The sequence below is a fragment of the Acinonyx jubatus genome, chromosome A2, assembly GCF_027475565.1.
Source record: "Acinonyx jubatus isolate Ajub_Pintada_27869175 chromosome A2, VMU_Ajub_asm_v1.0, whole genome shotgun sequence".
Classification (NCBI taxonomy): domain Eukaryota; kingdom Metazoa; phylum Chordata; class Mammalia; order Carnivora; family Felidae; genus Acinonyx; species Acinonyx jubatus.
Genome location: NC_069383.1, coordinates 157,461,520 through 157,474,396, shown reverse-complemented (window position 1 = coordinate 157,474,396; position 12,877 = coordinate 157,461,520). Strand labels below are relative to the sequence as shown.

Here is a 12,877-nt window from a genome sequence, read left to right as displayed (position 1 = left end):
ACATATCACCAGCACGGCAACCCTGTGATTTTGCAGGAGTGATTGCTGAGGATAAGGATAAGTAAGAAAGGACTGGGCTGATTGACAGCGAAATACCAAAAATCCCGATGACCACGGGTGGTTCATGGCCAGGACAGACTTGTGCCTGGCCGTGCCGAGTCTCTGAAGCCTGGGGAATGCTCTCGTACCCGACTCGGGCTTCAGTCCCGGCCGCTTGCCTCTCTCCATGCAGATCAAAGGCCTGGAGTGGCTGGTGTCTCTGTACAACAACAATCTGAACGGCATCCTGGCTGACGAGATGGGCCTGGGGAAGACCATCCAGACCATCGCCCTCATCACGTACCTCATGGAGCACAAGCGGATCAATGGGCCCTTTCTCATCATAGTACCTCTCTCGTAAGCGCTCTCATCCCTGGGGGGTCTGGGAGGGTCCAGCGGGAAGGCCACGCGGCTCGGGTTCACGTCACCTCATGGGTTCTTGAAAGACCCCGTCTCCAAATACAGACCCATTCTGAGGGGACTTGGCGGGTGGGGCACACAACTTAGCACCCAGCATCCTTCCTCTGGTTTCCAGGGGCAGGATGGGAGAAGGGTGGGTGATGGAGGGCCCGCCTGTCATCCCTATTGGGGCAGCTCTCACAAGATGACCGTGGAGTGCTCGTCAAGTCCACCAACCAGCACACTGCACACAAGGTGTCGCGGGAGCCAGACCGGCTCCCGCTAGCAGAGTGGACGAGAGCCATTTGAGGAAATATCACTACCTCTTCCTCCCCGGGGCACGGGGCCCTCTGGTCCACCTCCCTTCCTGGCTCTGGCAACCCCGGCACTTAGTGTGGTAGGCTCTGGGTCCTCCAACCGAGTCCCGAAGAGGCTCTTACTCACCACCTCTTGGCACTGCTGACCTCCTCCTCCCAGCAGGCAGCCATGTGGGGCCAAGATTCACCAGCTGCCCTGGGCGTCCGTCTTCCTAGGTCAGCACTGCCACAGCATGGTTCACCTGCCCCAGAGCTTTTCTAGAAGTCCTGGGGCTGGTTCTCATTGACCCCGGCTCCGGTTTCATGTCCTGCACCAAACCAGTCCCAGGCCAGGGGACGGTCCACCCTGATGTGGCCAGGCCTCTGTGTACGCGCTTGGCCTGGGCCTGGAGGGAAACCCCCTGCCTTCCGCCAGCACTCAGCAGTGACCGCTTCATCCTCAAATCGGCTGTCCGGGCTGAGCGCTCAGGCGCCGATCCCACAGGAAATACCCTCCCGCTTTGAAGATGGCCAGGCTGCCAGAGGCCACGCAGCCACGGCTGGGGGTCCCAGAACTCTCCCAGCATCTACTTGGGCAGGTTTATTTCTTCCTTCTGCTTTCCCTTCCTTGGACTCATGTGAATTTGGCTGTGCTGCTGGAACAGAGCTGCGCAGAAGAAGAACTGTTCGCACAGTGCGGCAGAAGGGCCCAGGCTGAGGACAGACGGCCTTGCCTCCCCCGTGGTCAGACCCAACTTCTCAGCTTTCTGTTGCATTTCTCCATGTGCCGTCTCTCGGCCCGCCAGGGACTGAAGTCCCCCCTTTTTGGGCCCCTCACCCCAAGGTGTAAGGTGTGAGCTCATCTCTACCAGAGTGGTTCACCCCCGCGTCCTGTCCTATAGCGTGGGTGTTTCGTTTTCATTTTAACATTACTTCATTTATAAATAGTTGCAAAATCAGAATAAAGATTTTCTGTATGCCTTTCACCCAGCTTCCCAAATCTTTGCAGCTCCAGGGCAGTTCTAAAGGCAGCGCTGGTCACGAATCTAGAGACCTCATTCACATGTTGTCTAATGTCCCCACCAACGGCCCCTTTCTGGTCCAGGCTCCTACTTTTGTTGTCGTGTCTCCGTGACGTGTCTGTGACATTTCTGCAGTCCGTTTTCATCCTCGATGATGTCGACACTTGAATTCTGCTCGGGCATTAGTAGGCTGTCCCTCAGACTTTGTTTGTGTTGGATGCCTGGCCCTGAAAGTCTGGTAAGAATCCCCGAGAAGGGATGCTGTGCCCTTCCTGGGGCCATGTTTCAGGAGGCATGAGAGATTGAGAGGCCCGGTCAAGGGAGAGGATAACTTTGGTCTCTGTTACGTGGTGCCTGCTGGTTTCCCCGTGTGATCCTAGGAGTTTTCCTTTGTAATTCAGAAGTCCTTGGTGGGGAGGCATTTAGAGTCCATGGAAGTGTCCCATTTCTCATCACACTTTGCCCAGAGATTTCTGCATCCATCAGATGAGTCTGGCTTGAGACACCTACCCCAGCAGGAAGGGCTGATGGTGGTTTTCTTTCCAGTGCACCTCCCACACTGTGGGAGATCCACTGTAAGGAAGAACTATACCTTCTCCATGTACTTACTGATGCGTATAACTTTTTAAAAAATTTTTTAAAATGTTTATTTTTTTTTATTAAAACTTTTTTTGTTTAACGTTTATTTATTTTTGGGACAGAGAGAGACAGAGCATGAACGGGGGAGGGGCAGAGAGAGAGAGGGAGACACAGAATCGGAAACAGGCTCCAGGCTCTGAGCCATCAGCCCAGAGCCTGACGCGGGGCTCGAACTCATGGACCGCGAGATCGTGACCTGGCTGAAGTCGGACGCTTAACTGACTGCGCCACCTAAGCGCCCCTAAAATGTTTGTTTATTTTTGAGAGAGAGAACGTGAGCAGGGGAGGGGCAGAGAGAGAGGGAGACACAGAATCTGAAGCAGGCTCCAGGCTCTGAGCTGTCAGTACAGAGCCCAATACCGGGCTCAAACTCACGAACCATGAGATTGTGACCTGAGCCGGCCACTTAACCAACTAAGCCACCCAGGCGCCCCTGCTTTGTGTAACTCTTACCTGAAACTGGCAGAATGGAGACTTTATTTTCTTGGTCAGATTATTCCAGATTTGGCCTGTGGAGACCCTTCAGGTTGGTTCCTGTTTCCTTCCGACGTGTCCTGGTCACTGTGTCATGCTTGGTATTGGCTTGAGAATCGTTTTAGCTTTCGAGAAAAGTTGCAGAGGTACTACTGAGATCCCTGCGTGCCCTCCCCCGGTTACCCTGTTGTGAATAACATCTCATGTGACCGGTACGTTTGTCACAACGCAGGAGCTGGCACTGGCACATTACTGTTAACTCCAGTGTTGACGCCCCTCTCTCTCCTTTTCTCCTGGCATCTGGCTGCTGTTCTAGGACTCCACACTGCAGTCAGCCTTCTCAGAGCCTTGGCCTTCTGTGGCCAGCAGGCACTTCTCACATTTCCATGTTTCTGTTCATCTTGACAGTTTCAAGGAGGACAAGCCTGGTGTTCTGTAGGATGTCCCTGAATCTGTCTGTCTGGTGATTTTTTTCATGCTTGGACAGGATGCTCGGTTTGGGGGCTAAAAGAACACAGGGGTAAAGTGTCCCTGTCGTGACATCATATCAGGGGCAGTTACTGTCACTGTGCCTTGTCACTGGTGATGTTGACCTTGATCACCAGGTTGAGGTCCTGTTTGTCAGGTGTCGACACTGAAGTTACACTTTCTTCCCTCTTCCATATTGTATTCTGGAATAGTCACTGAGCTCAGTGCCCATATAAACGAGCAATTAAGCTCCACCTCTTTGAGGGAGAAATAGCTCTGTAGATTCTTTAGAATTCTTATGTACAGAGGATGTATTTCTTCTCCCCATTTAATTTATTTAATCATTTTAACCACTTTTTTTTTTTTTTTAGCATTATTTATATATTTTGAGAGAGAGCACGGCAGAGGGGCAGAGAGCGAGAGGGAGAGAAAATATCCCAAGCAGGCTCTGCACTGTTAGCACCAAGCCCAATGTGGGGCTCCATCTCACAGACTGAAATCATGATCTGAGCAGAGATCAGGTGTCAGATGCTTGACCGACTGAGCCACCCAGGGGCCCCTACTTAATCGTTTTACGTCAGTGTGGACTCATGGGTACCGAGTTTAGACCTTGGTCTATACAGCAGTAGTAGTTTATCTTGTGGCTCGGATCATTCCAGCTTTGACCGCGGGGGGCTTTCAGTTGGGGCTACTGTGTCCCTTTGATAGGCCCCCATCATTGGGGGGTATTGAGGCACCTAGTTGTTTTTGGTACCCAAAGGTGCCCCCAGCTCAACTTGTATACTTCCGGCCTAAGGCCTGGAATCGGCCATTTTTTCTAAGAGGCCCCGGTTTCTCTTCTTAGAGGTCAGTATTGGAGACGAAGAGCTGGGTGCTGGGTGTGCCTGGTGCCCCCGAAGTGTCGTTGCTAGCGGGCCCTGTCAACGCACAGCTCTGGGCAATAAATATACGCGTTTATCTAACGTGATTTCTGTGTCTGGTCACGTCCAACGGCTGTCTCTGCCTCAGCCACAGAGCTCTTTCTGGGCTTTCTTACTTGTTCATCTGCAGTGTATGTGGATGGCTGTGCATGCACATACAGCAGTTTCCAGGTAGTTCATCTGTACGAAGCAGCTTTACCAATTGGAGTACAGTGTTTATTTATTTATTTTTTTTCAACGTTTATTTATTTTTGGGACAGAGAGAGACAGAGCATGAACGGGGGAGGAGCAGAGAGAGAGGGAGACACAGAATCGGAAACAGGCTCCAGGCTCTGAGCCATCAGCCCAGAGCCTGACGCGGGGCTCGAACTCACGGACCGCGAGATCGTGACCTGGCTGAAGTCAGACGCTTAACCGACTGCGCCACCCAGGCAACCCTGGAGTACAGTGTTTAGATCCAGTTCCTTTTGTCTTGCGGCACAGTTTCCTGTCAAAATAACTTTTCCCAAGGTGCTTTAAGTTGGCTTCAGCGAAGGGACGCTGTGTTGATCTTCAGGCTTTTTACACCCACGTCCCACCCAGACAAGTGCCTGGTCGTTGGAATGACCTCTCCTCTGGGCCAGAAGAGCTCCTTTTGCCCTAGGGAGCTGTTTTAGACATTGAGCGTCCAGCTGTCACATCTACCCACTGAGACACACGAGTTTGCTCGTCCTGCCTCCCTCTCGATCTCTGTCTCCCAGCCTATCTCCTCAGTCTTCCCTGCCCCCAGCTGTCTTGGCTCTTCCCTCCCCCCCCCCCCCCCCCGCCCCACTGCACACGTTCCCCACACCTCAAGTTTTAGCCCTCAGCTTCTTTCTTGGTGCCTTGACTGTACACCATTGCTCCATACAGTAGAATCCAGACTTGAGAGACTGGACCAGGGCAGTCTTGCTGATCCTCGGTAAGGGGTAACCTAGAGCCAAGCCATCTGAGGCAGGCCCAGTGGCCCCAAGATGCCAGGACCCACGCTTTGACAGTTTTTTTGTTCAGGACTTTTGCTTCTAGCCTTCTTACCTCATGGTTGCAAAATGGCTGCACTGCCTCCGTCATTTCATATGGGTTCCCAGGGTGGTGGACAGGGCGAAGGGCAGCTGATTGTCCCCCCCCCCCCCCCTTCTCCTCCCTCCTTTGAGTACTTTCCCCAACAGCATCTTGAACTTCATCTCATTGGCTCTAACTAGGTCCTCCCTGTTGGCCCTGGTTGCTGAGGAGCCTGGGAGCTAGGGGTTTATGATGAAGACGGTACCACCCTCAGTGGAGCTTCTTGCAGTGGAGAGCTGGCTGAGCCACAAGCAATCTCTGCCACTCGGCCTCTGAGTCCTGTCTTTACAAACTAACCAGACTAGACTTTTTGAGTAAATTCCCTTTCTCGCCGGAAATTGTATATCCCAGTGTTTCCCAGGGAACCCACCCACCCCCTATGTACTTGGCTTTATTATTGTCGTCACCCTCCTGAGGCTCTGTCTCACAGTCCCCGGTGAATCGTGCCTCCTCATCTACCCGCCAGCCACCCCCATGCCTGCTCACGGCTGCTTCCTCTCTCTCCCCACTCTTCCTGGCCTTGCTCCTCCCATGAAGGAGCAGACGAGAGTCTGTGTTGCTGCCCTGCACCCAGCCCTTCACCCGAGGCCGGCACACTCTCCCCATCTCCGTTGTCTGCTGCTGGGCAGGAACCTGCAGGGGCCGCCATTTTCATTTCAAGGTGCACAAAGAACGTGTGGCGTCTCCCGTGCTCCCCGGTGTCTGGAACACACTCTCCAGCACGGCTCTGAGCCTGAAATGAGCCACTGTGGGTCTGCGGTTTTCCTGGGAGCCGGCTCACGACGCGTGGCATGTTCTCATAGGGGCCTGGGACCCCACAGCAGTGACAGGACTGGTTCCCAGGTTCAACTCCTGGGTCTGGCCTCCTGCAGCCACTGGTTCCAGCCCGGGGCCGCTCTAGGCTCCTCCTATCCAGGGCATCACCCCCCCGTCCCCCACGCAGTCGGTTACTTGGCCAGCTTGAGCATCACGGCCAAGTCGGCCTCGTGCCCCAGCGAACATTGGCTTAGACGGGAGCTGTTGATGAAAGAATTAGCACCTGACTGCCCCTTCCTTATTTCCATCAGCACATTGTCAAACTGGGCATACGAATTTGACAAGTGGGCCCCCTCCGTGGTGAAGGTGTCCTACAAGGTACGTCACAGCCTGAAGAGATAGACATGGATGAGGGCAGGGGAGGGGTGGGAAGGGCAGGGGAGGGGAGGGGTGGGGAGGACAGGGGAGGGCAGTCCACTTGCATGACTCACAGGGTGCGTATGCCCACGTTTTCCTGTGCTGTACACACGGGACCATGCTATTCGTGAGGGGTTTGGATCGTTTATTTCACGGTGATGCTTCTTTTTAAGTGATGCCGTGGACTCAACATGTGGCATCCGGTGACATCAGCGCATTCACTGCAAGATTTTGTTCTTGTCACCCCGGCTTTGGATAAAACCCATTCACGTAGAAAGACTCAATGAGTGTACTGTGGTCTGTGGGACATGGGACTTGTTCACCCCGCGAGGAAGACACTCATTGTGCCTTTTGTGTCAGTGGGGAAACTGAAGCAGAGAGGGCAGCCCAGTTGTGTCCTTGGCTGCCAGGCTCCTAGGTCCAGGCTCTTCACCCTGTGCCGGGAGGCTCTGGGCCACATGATGTGGAGGAGGGGGTCCCGACACTGGGAACAGTGTGGGCAGGGGGAACTTGGTGCATTTAAGGAGCTAAGAATCGTTCTGCTGGCAAGAACTCCTGGGACCCAACAAAGCTCCGTCAACCTGGAACGTGAGCCTGGAGAAAGCACCATGTCTGCATCCTGGGGCCCTGGTCACAGGCTCAGTTTGGAGTTTGGAGCTGGGGAGGGGCAGGGCAGGTTTGCTAACTGGGGAGAAGGCTGGAGCTACGTGTCTGGGAGTGCTCACGGCGCCCGCACGAGCACAGGAGGCCGGGGGGGCAGAGGCCCTGGTTTCCAGCTTCGAGGCCTCAGAGGAGGCCTGGGAAGAGGAGGGAGCTGATGGGGCCACTGAGCAGGGGGCAGGTGTAGCGCAGGCGACAAGTTGGAGGACAGGCCCAACAGCTTTGCCCGGCGCCCTTCTGTGGCAGCCCCGGCGAGGTAGGTGTCAGCCGCCGTGGCCTCAGGAGGCTGAGGCGTGTGTGCCTTCTCTTCCTCGCAGGGTTCTCCAGCAGCCAGGCGTGCTTTTGTCCCCCAGCTCCGAAGTGGCAAGTTCAACGTCTTGCTGACGACTTATGAGTACATCATTAAAGACAAGCACATCCTTGCAAAGGTAGTATGTCCTTGTGTAAAACACACCAAGCCCCAGACAGTCACGTGATGTCAGGGAGCACCTGATCCAGGGTTGTGTGTGTGTCATGCAGACTAGCTTCTAAGAACTTCTGCCCAAAGAGCTTACTCACATAGGGTACCTCCTGACCCGTCACCAGTCCTGTCCTCATTATGCCTGGCAGGGTAAGGGTGAGGCCAGCCTTGTCTCTGCCTGGGTCTGGTGGCCGTGGCCTTCCATCCCGGGTGGCTGTGCCACCCCCACCGTGGCCCTCAGGACCCAAGCCCACAAAGCAACTATGATTTTGGCATTCAGGGCTGAGGACTCGTGCTCCGTCGGTCTTGGGCTGGCATGTGTTTGCTGGGGGTCTTGCAGGCCTGGAAGCCTCTTGAGTGACACTGTTGTGAAGGCAGCTGTAGTCAGGCCATCGGTGGATCACTGAGACCATACCTTGACCCGGGTATAAAACTCACATGGTCCCTTGCCTACAAAAAGGTCACTTTTCCTGGTTTGGAGGCTGAAGATGATGCAGGTGTTCTGACCACTAACCATCCAGCACAGGTTAGGTCGGGTGATCGAATTTTTGACTCAGGGATGGAGGTGTTCACAGGTCACCTGTAGGGACTTCGTCGCTGTGACGATTCGGGTGCTCCATACCCATCTCCGGTGTACAGATGAGGGGGCTGGGGTCCATGAGCAGGCTCTTCCTCTCGTGCCTGTGGTGCAGGCCACCCCTTCCAACCCTGCAAAGCCTGGCCCGTCCCAAGCCTGAGAAAGTCCTTACCTGGCAGCCGCATTAATGGATGTCAAGGCCAAGTGACGGGGACTCCTCCTGGGAGACGGCTCCCTTTCCCCTGCCAGCTCTGCCCTGTTCTGTCCGGTCACCTGACACGCATCGCCTGTCTCAGGCGTCACTGTGTCCACGGGAGGGCGGAGCTGAAGCACGGAGCAGTTGGGAGGCTCGTCACGGTGTCCCGCAGACTCAGGCTCACCGTGAGTCTGGACATCGAGCCAGTGTCTGTCTGTCCTGTGGTCACCAGCAGGCTCTGGGCACAGCCCCAGCCCCAGCCCCTCGGAGCTCCCATTCTGAACTTAACCTGTACTAGTACTGCCTTGAGAGGCACAGCCTGGTGGTTGGAAAATGTACCCACTTCTGAGCCACGTCCCCTGTAGACCCCCCCACCCCCAGCCCAGGGCCCTCTAATCGGCGAGAGGTGTGTTATTTGTAGTATTTTTCTGTGCTGCGTCCAAGCATATGTAATCTGGGGGGAAACCAGAGTACTTTCCTGCAAAGTGCGTCGTTCACCCGACAGCGGGTCACGGGCATGTCTTTTGTGTGTCTGTCTGCACCGCCTGCTTCACGGAGGCCCTGTTATGTGGTTGTCGCTTGTCAGGGGAACTTGTTACGCCCATGTTCTTCACCTAAATCTGTTGTTCCGGCTGGAGGCTTGCCTGAGAGTTGGGACATTCTTGCTAAGCTAGGGGCGACCCTGCTGCTTCCCGTGCTCCCCCCCCCCCCCCCCCCCCCCCCGCCACACAACCTCCTGCTCTGGGGCCCCACAGATCCGTTGGAAGTACATGATTGTTGATGAAGGCCACCGCATGAAGAACCACCACTGCAAGCTGACGCAGGTCCTCAACACGCACTACGTGGCTCCCCGCCGTCTGCTGCTGACGGGCACGCCGCTGCAGAACAAGCTGCCCGAGCTCTGGGCGCTCCTCAACTTCCTGCTGCCCACCATCTTCAAGAGCTGCAGCACCTTCGAGCAGTGGTTCAACGCGCCCTTTGCCATGACTGGGGAAAAGGTGTGTGTGCGCAGTTGGCTCCGTGCTGGCGGTAGGTAAGGCAGGGAGGGGGGCCGTGGTCATGGGAACTTTGCCCAAGTGGACAGTCCCAGGCTCGGCTGGCTTCTCTCAGGTGTCTGCTGAGTGCCCCCCACAGCGGGCCAGGCTTGCGCTGGATGCCAGGGCGGGAGGCCATGTCTTCATGGGGCAAAGCGGCCCCGGTGCCGAAACTGAAGGGCTGAGATCGTGAGAGTGAACTCTGGGGAGTCGCTCGGGGATTTCCTGATCCTGTGCCTCAGGTCCAGGGAGGGGACAGCAAGGAATATGGCCCTGAGGTAGCTGTGGCGCTGGGTCCACGTCCCAAGGGTCCTGTTGGTCCTTCTAGAGAGATCAGATTTCACCCCAAGGGTAGCAGCAGTCTCAGAAGATTTTAGTTAAAACAGCAACACAGTCAGATTCTGTATACTTTGTTTTTAACAAGCACTGTGATTAACGTCTCTCCATGTCTACCTGGCTGGGGATGGCATTGTCAGCCTGAAGACCAGACATTGGCCCGAGGAACCAGGTGTTCATTGCTTGATGAAGTCTCCAAGCCGGCTCCCAGTGCACGCCTCCTGTGCTGTTGGGGTTTGAGGGGGGCTTATGGGCAGGTCATGTTTTCTGTCGAATGAGGCTACATGGCTAGAACCTGGTGACTAAGGAATGGGACACAATTGCAGAGGTTGGAGGTTAATGAGGAGTGTCACTGCCCTTGGTGGCTGGGCTCCCTGGGGCCACCAGTGTTTCTGGCCCAGCCAGCTGGTTCCCAGTCCTGAGGGTCTCCATGGGCAGGTCCAGGTCAGCTGGGGCCACCTTACCATCATCCACGAGGCCCCCTCTCCCTGGCTCCAGTGGAGACAGAAGCCCTTCTGAAGGAGACTGTGGCTTTTCCAGGAGGAGCCCCCAGTTTTCAGACCCCCAGGACCCTCATTCCAAGCATATGGCTCTTGTTTCATTTATTTTCAAGGTTAGCAGTTCTAGAACTCTACTATGAGGTTATCAGGGGGCCCAAGAAAGATAACTTTAAGTCTGGTCTATTTGACTTTTTTATTTTTATTTTTTATGTTTATTATTTTTGAGAGACAGCATGCTTGCGCATGAGTTGGGGAGGCAGAGAGAGAGGGAAACACAGAATCCGAAGCAGGCTACAGGCTCTGAGCTGTCGGCACAGAGCCTGATGCAGGGCTCAAACTCACAAGTTGTAAGATCATGACCTGAGCTGAAGTTGGGCACTTAACCCACTCAGCCACCCAGGCGCCCCTTTTTAAAAAAAAATTTTTTTTAACATTTACTTATTTTTGAGAGACAAAGAGAGACAGCACGAGTGGGGAAGGGGCAGAGAGAGAAGGAGACAGAGAATCTGAAGCAGGCTCCAAGCTGCGCAGGGCTCAAACTCATGAACCATGAGATCATGACTTGAGCCGAAGTCAGATGCTTAACCAACTGAGCCAACCAATTTTTAAGAGTTGAATTTGTTAGCATCATAGCAGACACCTTGGGAGAGTAGCGTTTCTTTCCCTCTGTCCCTGCTATGCTGAAACGAGAGAGGATTTAGGGCTCGCAGCAACAGAGCCCCCCAAGAGGATCATTCGTTTTACAGCAAATGTTCTGTAAATGTGGTTCTGTCCCACTTTCCTTGGGATATGTTGGCGGGTCTCCAGACACATGAGTTTCTATTATTTGTGGGGAGGCAGCCTGGTGTGCTGTGTGTTTCTTTTCCTAGTAAGGCCTATGGGGTGTGGTTCCCTGGAGCCTTGGTTTCTACACACTAGGAATTCCGTGGAAGGTCCCACGTCCTTACACTTTTCTAAAGGAAGGGGGTGCCCCACCATGCCCCTTAAAGCATAAGGCATCCTGAAACAGGTGCTGGGGGCAAGGTGACTCTAGATGGCCCTGTGCACCCCCCTCACCCCATCCCCACCCCTTTCCTTTGGAGGTAACCTCGGTTTGCTTGTCTCATGGGGGTGCCAGGTGGACCTGAACGAGGAGGAAACCATTCTCATCATCCGTCGTCTCCACAAAGTGCTGCGGCCCTTCCTGCTCCGGCGGCTCAAGAAGGAAGTCGAGGCCCAGTTGCCTGAAAAGGTAACAGATAGTTTTGAGTGGACAAAGCCATGGTGCAGTGTCGTGCCAGGGGTTTTCTGACGTAGGACCAGTCAGGTGGCGCTCAGGTGATCGTGGCCCTGGTCTCGCTTCGGCATTGTAGTGTCCATGGGGTGTGAGGACAGCCACTCACTCACACGTGCTGGGTCTGCAGAGTGGAGGCAGGTGTGGATCAGAGCGGGGAGGCCACCTGGCATCTGTGGATCAGACGCCTGGGCAGGTCCTGTCCCATCACATCCTGCGGTGCTTAGAGGCTGTGGGCTGCTCATGAACCCGCTCACACCGCAGGATGGCTCTGGCTTCTTGCTCAGGGTCCCAGTCCCCCAGCTGTCCCCCTAGACACCCTCTCCTCCCCCCGGTGGGACATGCATTACTTGCCCTTGGTTTTCTGGTGGACTGGAGAGAAGCTTTGGGAAAGTAGTCAAGTTGCCCCTTCTGGGTCAGCACGTCCTGTCTGTGTTTCTCTGTCCCGCTGTACCTACCACAGCCTGTCTCTCCTTGTTCCCCAGCTGTGGGGACTCCTCACCGTCATCCACTTATACCCTCATTTGAACACGTATCCTGGGGCCAGGTTGTCTCTGAGAGGTTCAGAGGCCAGTGATGGGCTCAGGCTGGGCATTAGGCTCAGAGATTCTGAGCTCTGACTGGTGACGTGTGTCCCCTGCAGGTGGAATATGTCATCAAGTGTGACATGTCTGCGCTCCAGCGTGTGCTCTACCGGCACATGCAGGCCAAAGGGGTGCTGCTCACCGATGGCTCCGAGAAGGACAAGAAGGTTAGCCACGGGCCCCTCCCCTTCCCCACCTGGAAGTCCAAGGCAGGTGGGTTGGGGTCAGGCCAGGTGTTTGGGGCTTGAGCACATTGTCGCCACCTGAGCCTTCTGTCTCCTTGGAGTTTACCATTGAGATCGAGACCTTGTCTGGTGGTGATCTGAAGGGCATCAGATAGCTGCGGTTTAAATCATACCTGGTGGGAACAGGCATGCTCAGTAAAGCCCAATGGCCCATTTCCAGGGATTCCCCCAAGACCCTCCCAGTGTGTCACTATCTGATGTCCTCCGCTTATGAAATGCTGGCCTGCCGCAGATACATCTGTCAACAGGGTGGAGCCCCGTGCTAGTTAGACTGTTCCAGTGAGCCTCCCCTTTCCAGCTGGGAAAGAACTGGCTTAACAGCCATGGCCACTGAGCCCCTTCACCTTGGCAGTAAAAGCATTTGGGGTGATGTGAAGTTTGAAGTGGATGGGGTCTGGGCGAGCTGCTACCTTCTGGGACCCCACCCGCCCCAGCTCCCCTCGTAAGGACAGAAATTCCCTCCTGGGTCCCTTGATTCTGCTCCCGATGCCTCCCCATTGGC

The 12,877-nt window shown here is 55.0% G+C and overlaps 1 protein-coding gene across 6 annotated transcripts in view; it reads left to right on the top strand.

Annotated features, from left to right (window-relative positions):
- SMARCA4 (SWI/SNF related, matrix associated, actin dependent regulator of chromatin, subfamily a, member 4) overlaps positions 1–12,877 on the top strand; it is a 72,708-nt gene that overhangs the window by 27,092 nt on the left and 32,739 nt on the right. For all 6 annotated transcript variants that reach the window (XM_027050216.2, XM_027050215.2, XM_027050213.2 and 3 more), the window contains exons 15-20: positions 233–396; positions 6,405–6,471; positions 7,488–7,598; positions 9,159–9,401; positions 11,391–11,504; positions 12,190–12,297. In XM_027050216.2, coding sequence (XP_026906017.1) covers positions 233–396; positions 6,405–6,471; positions 7,488–7,598; positions 9,159–9,401; positions 11,391–11,504; positions 12,190–12,297 — 807 coding nt within the window. The remainder of the gene's footprint in view (positions 1–232; positions 397–6,404; positions 6,472–7,487; positions 7,599–9,158; positions 9,402–11,390; positions 11,505–12,189; positions 12,298–12,877) is intronic.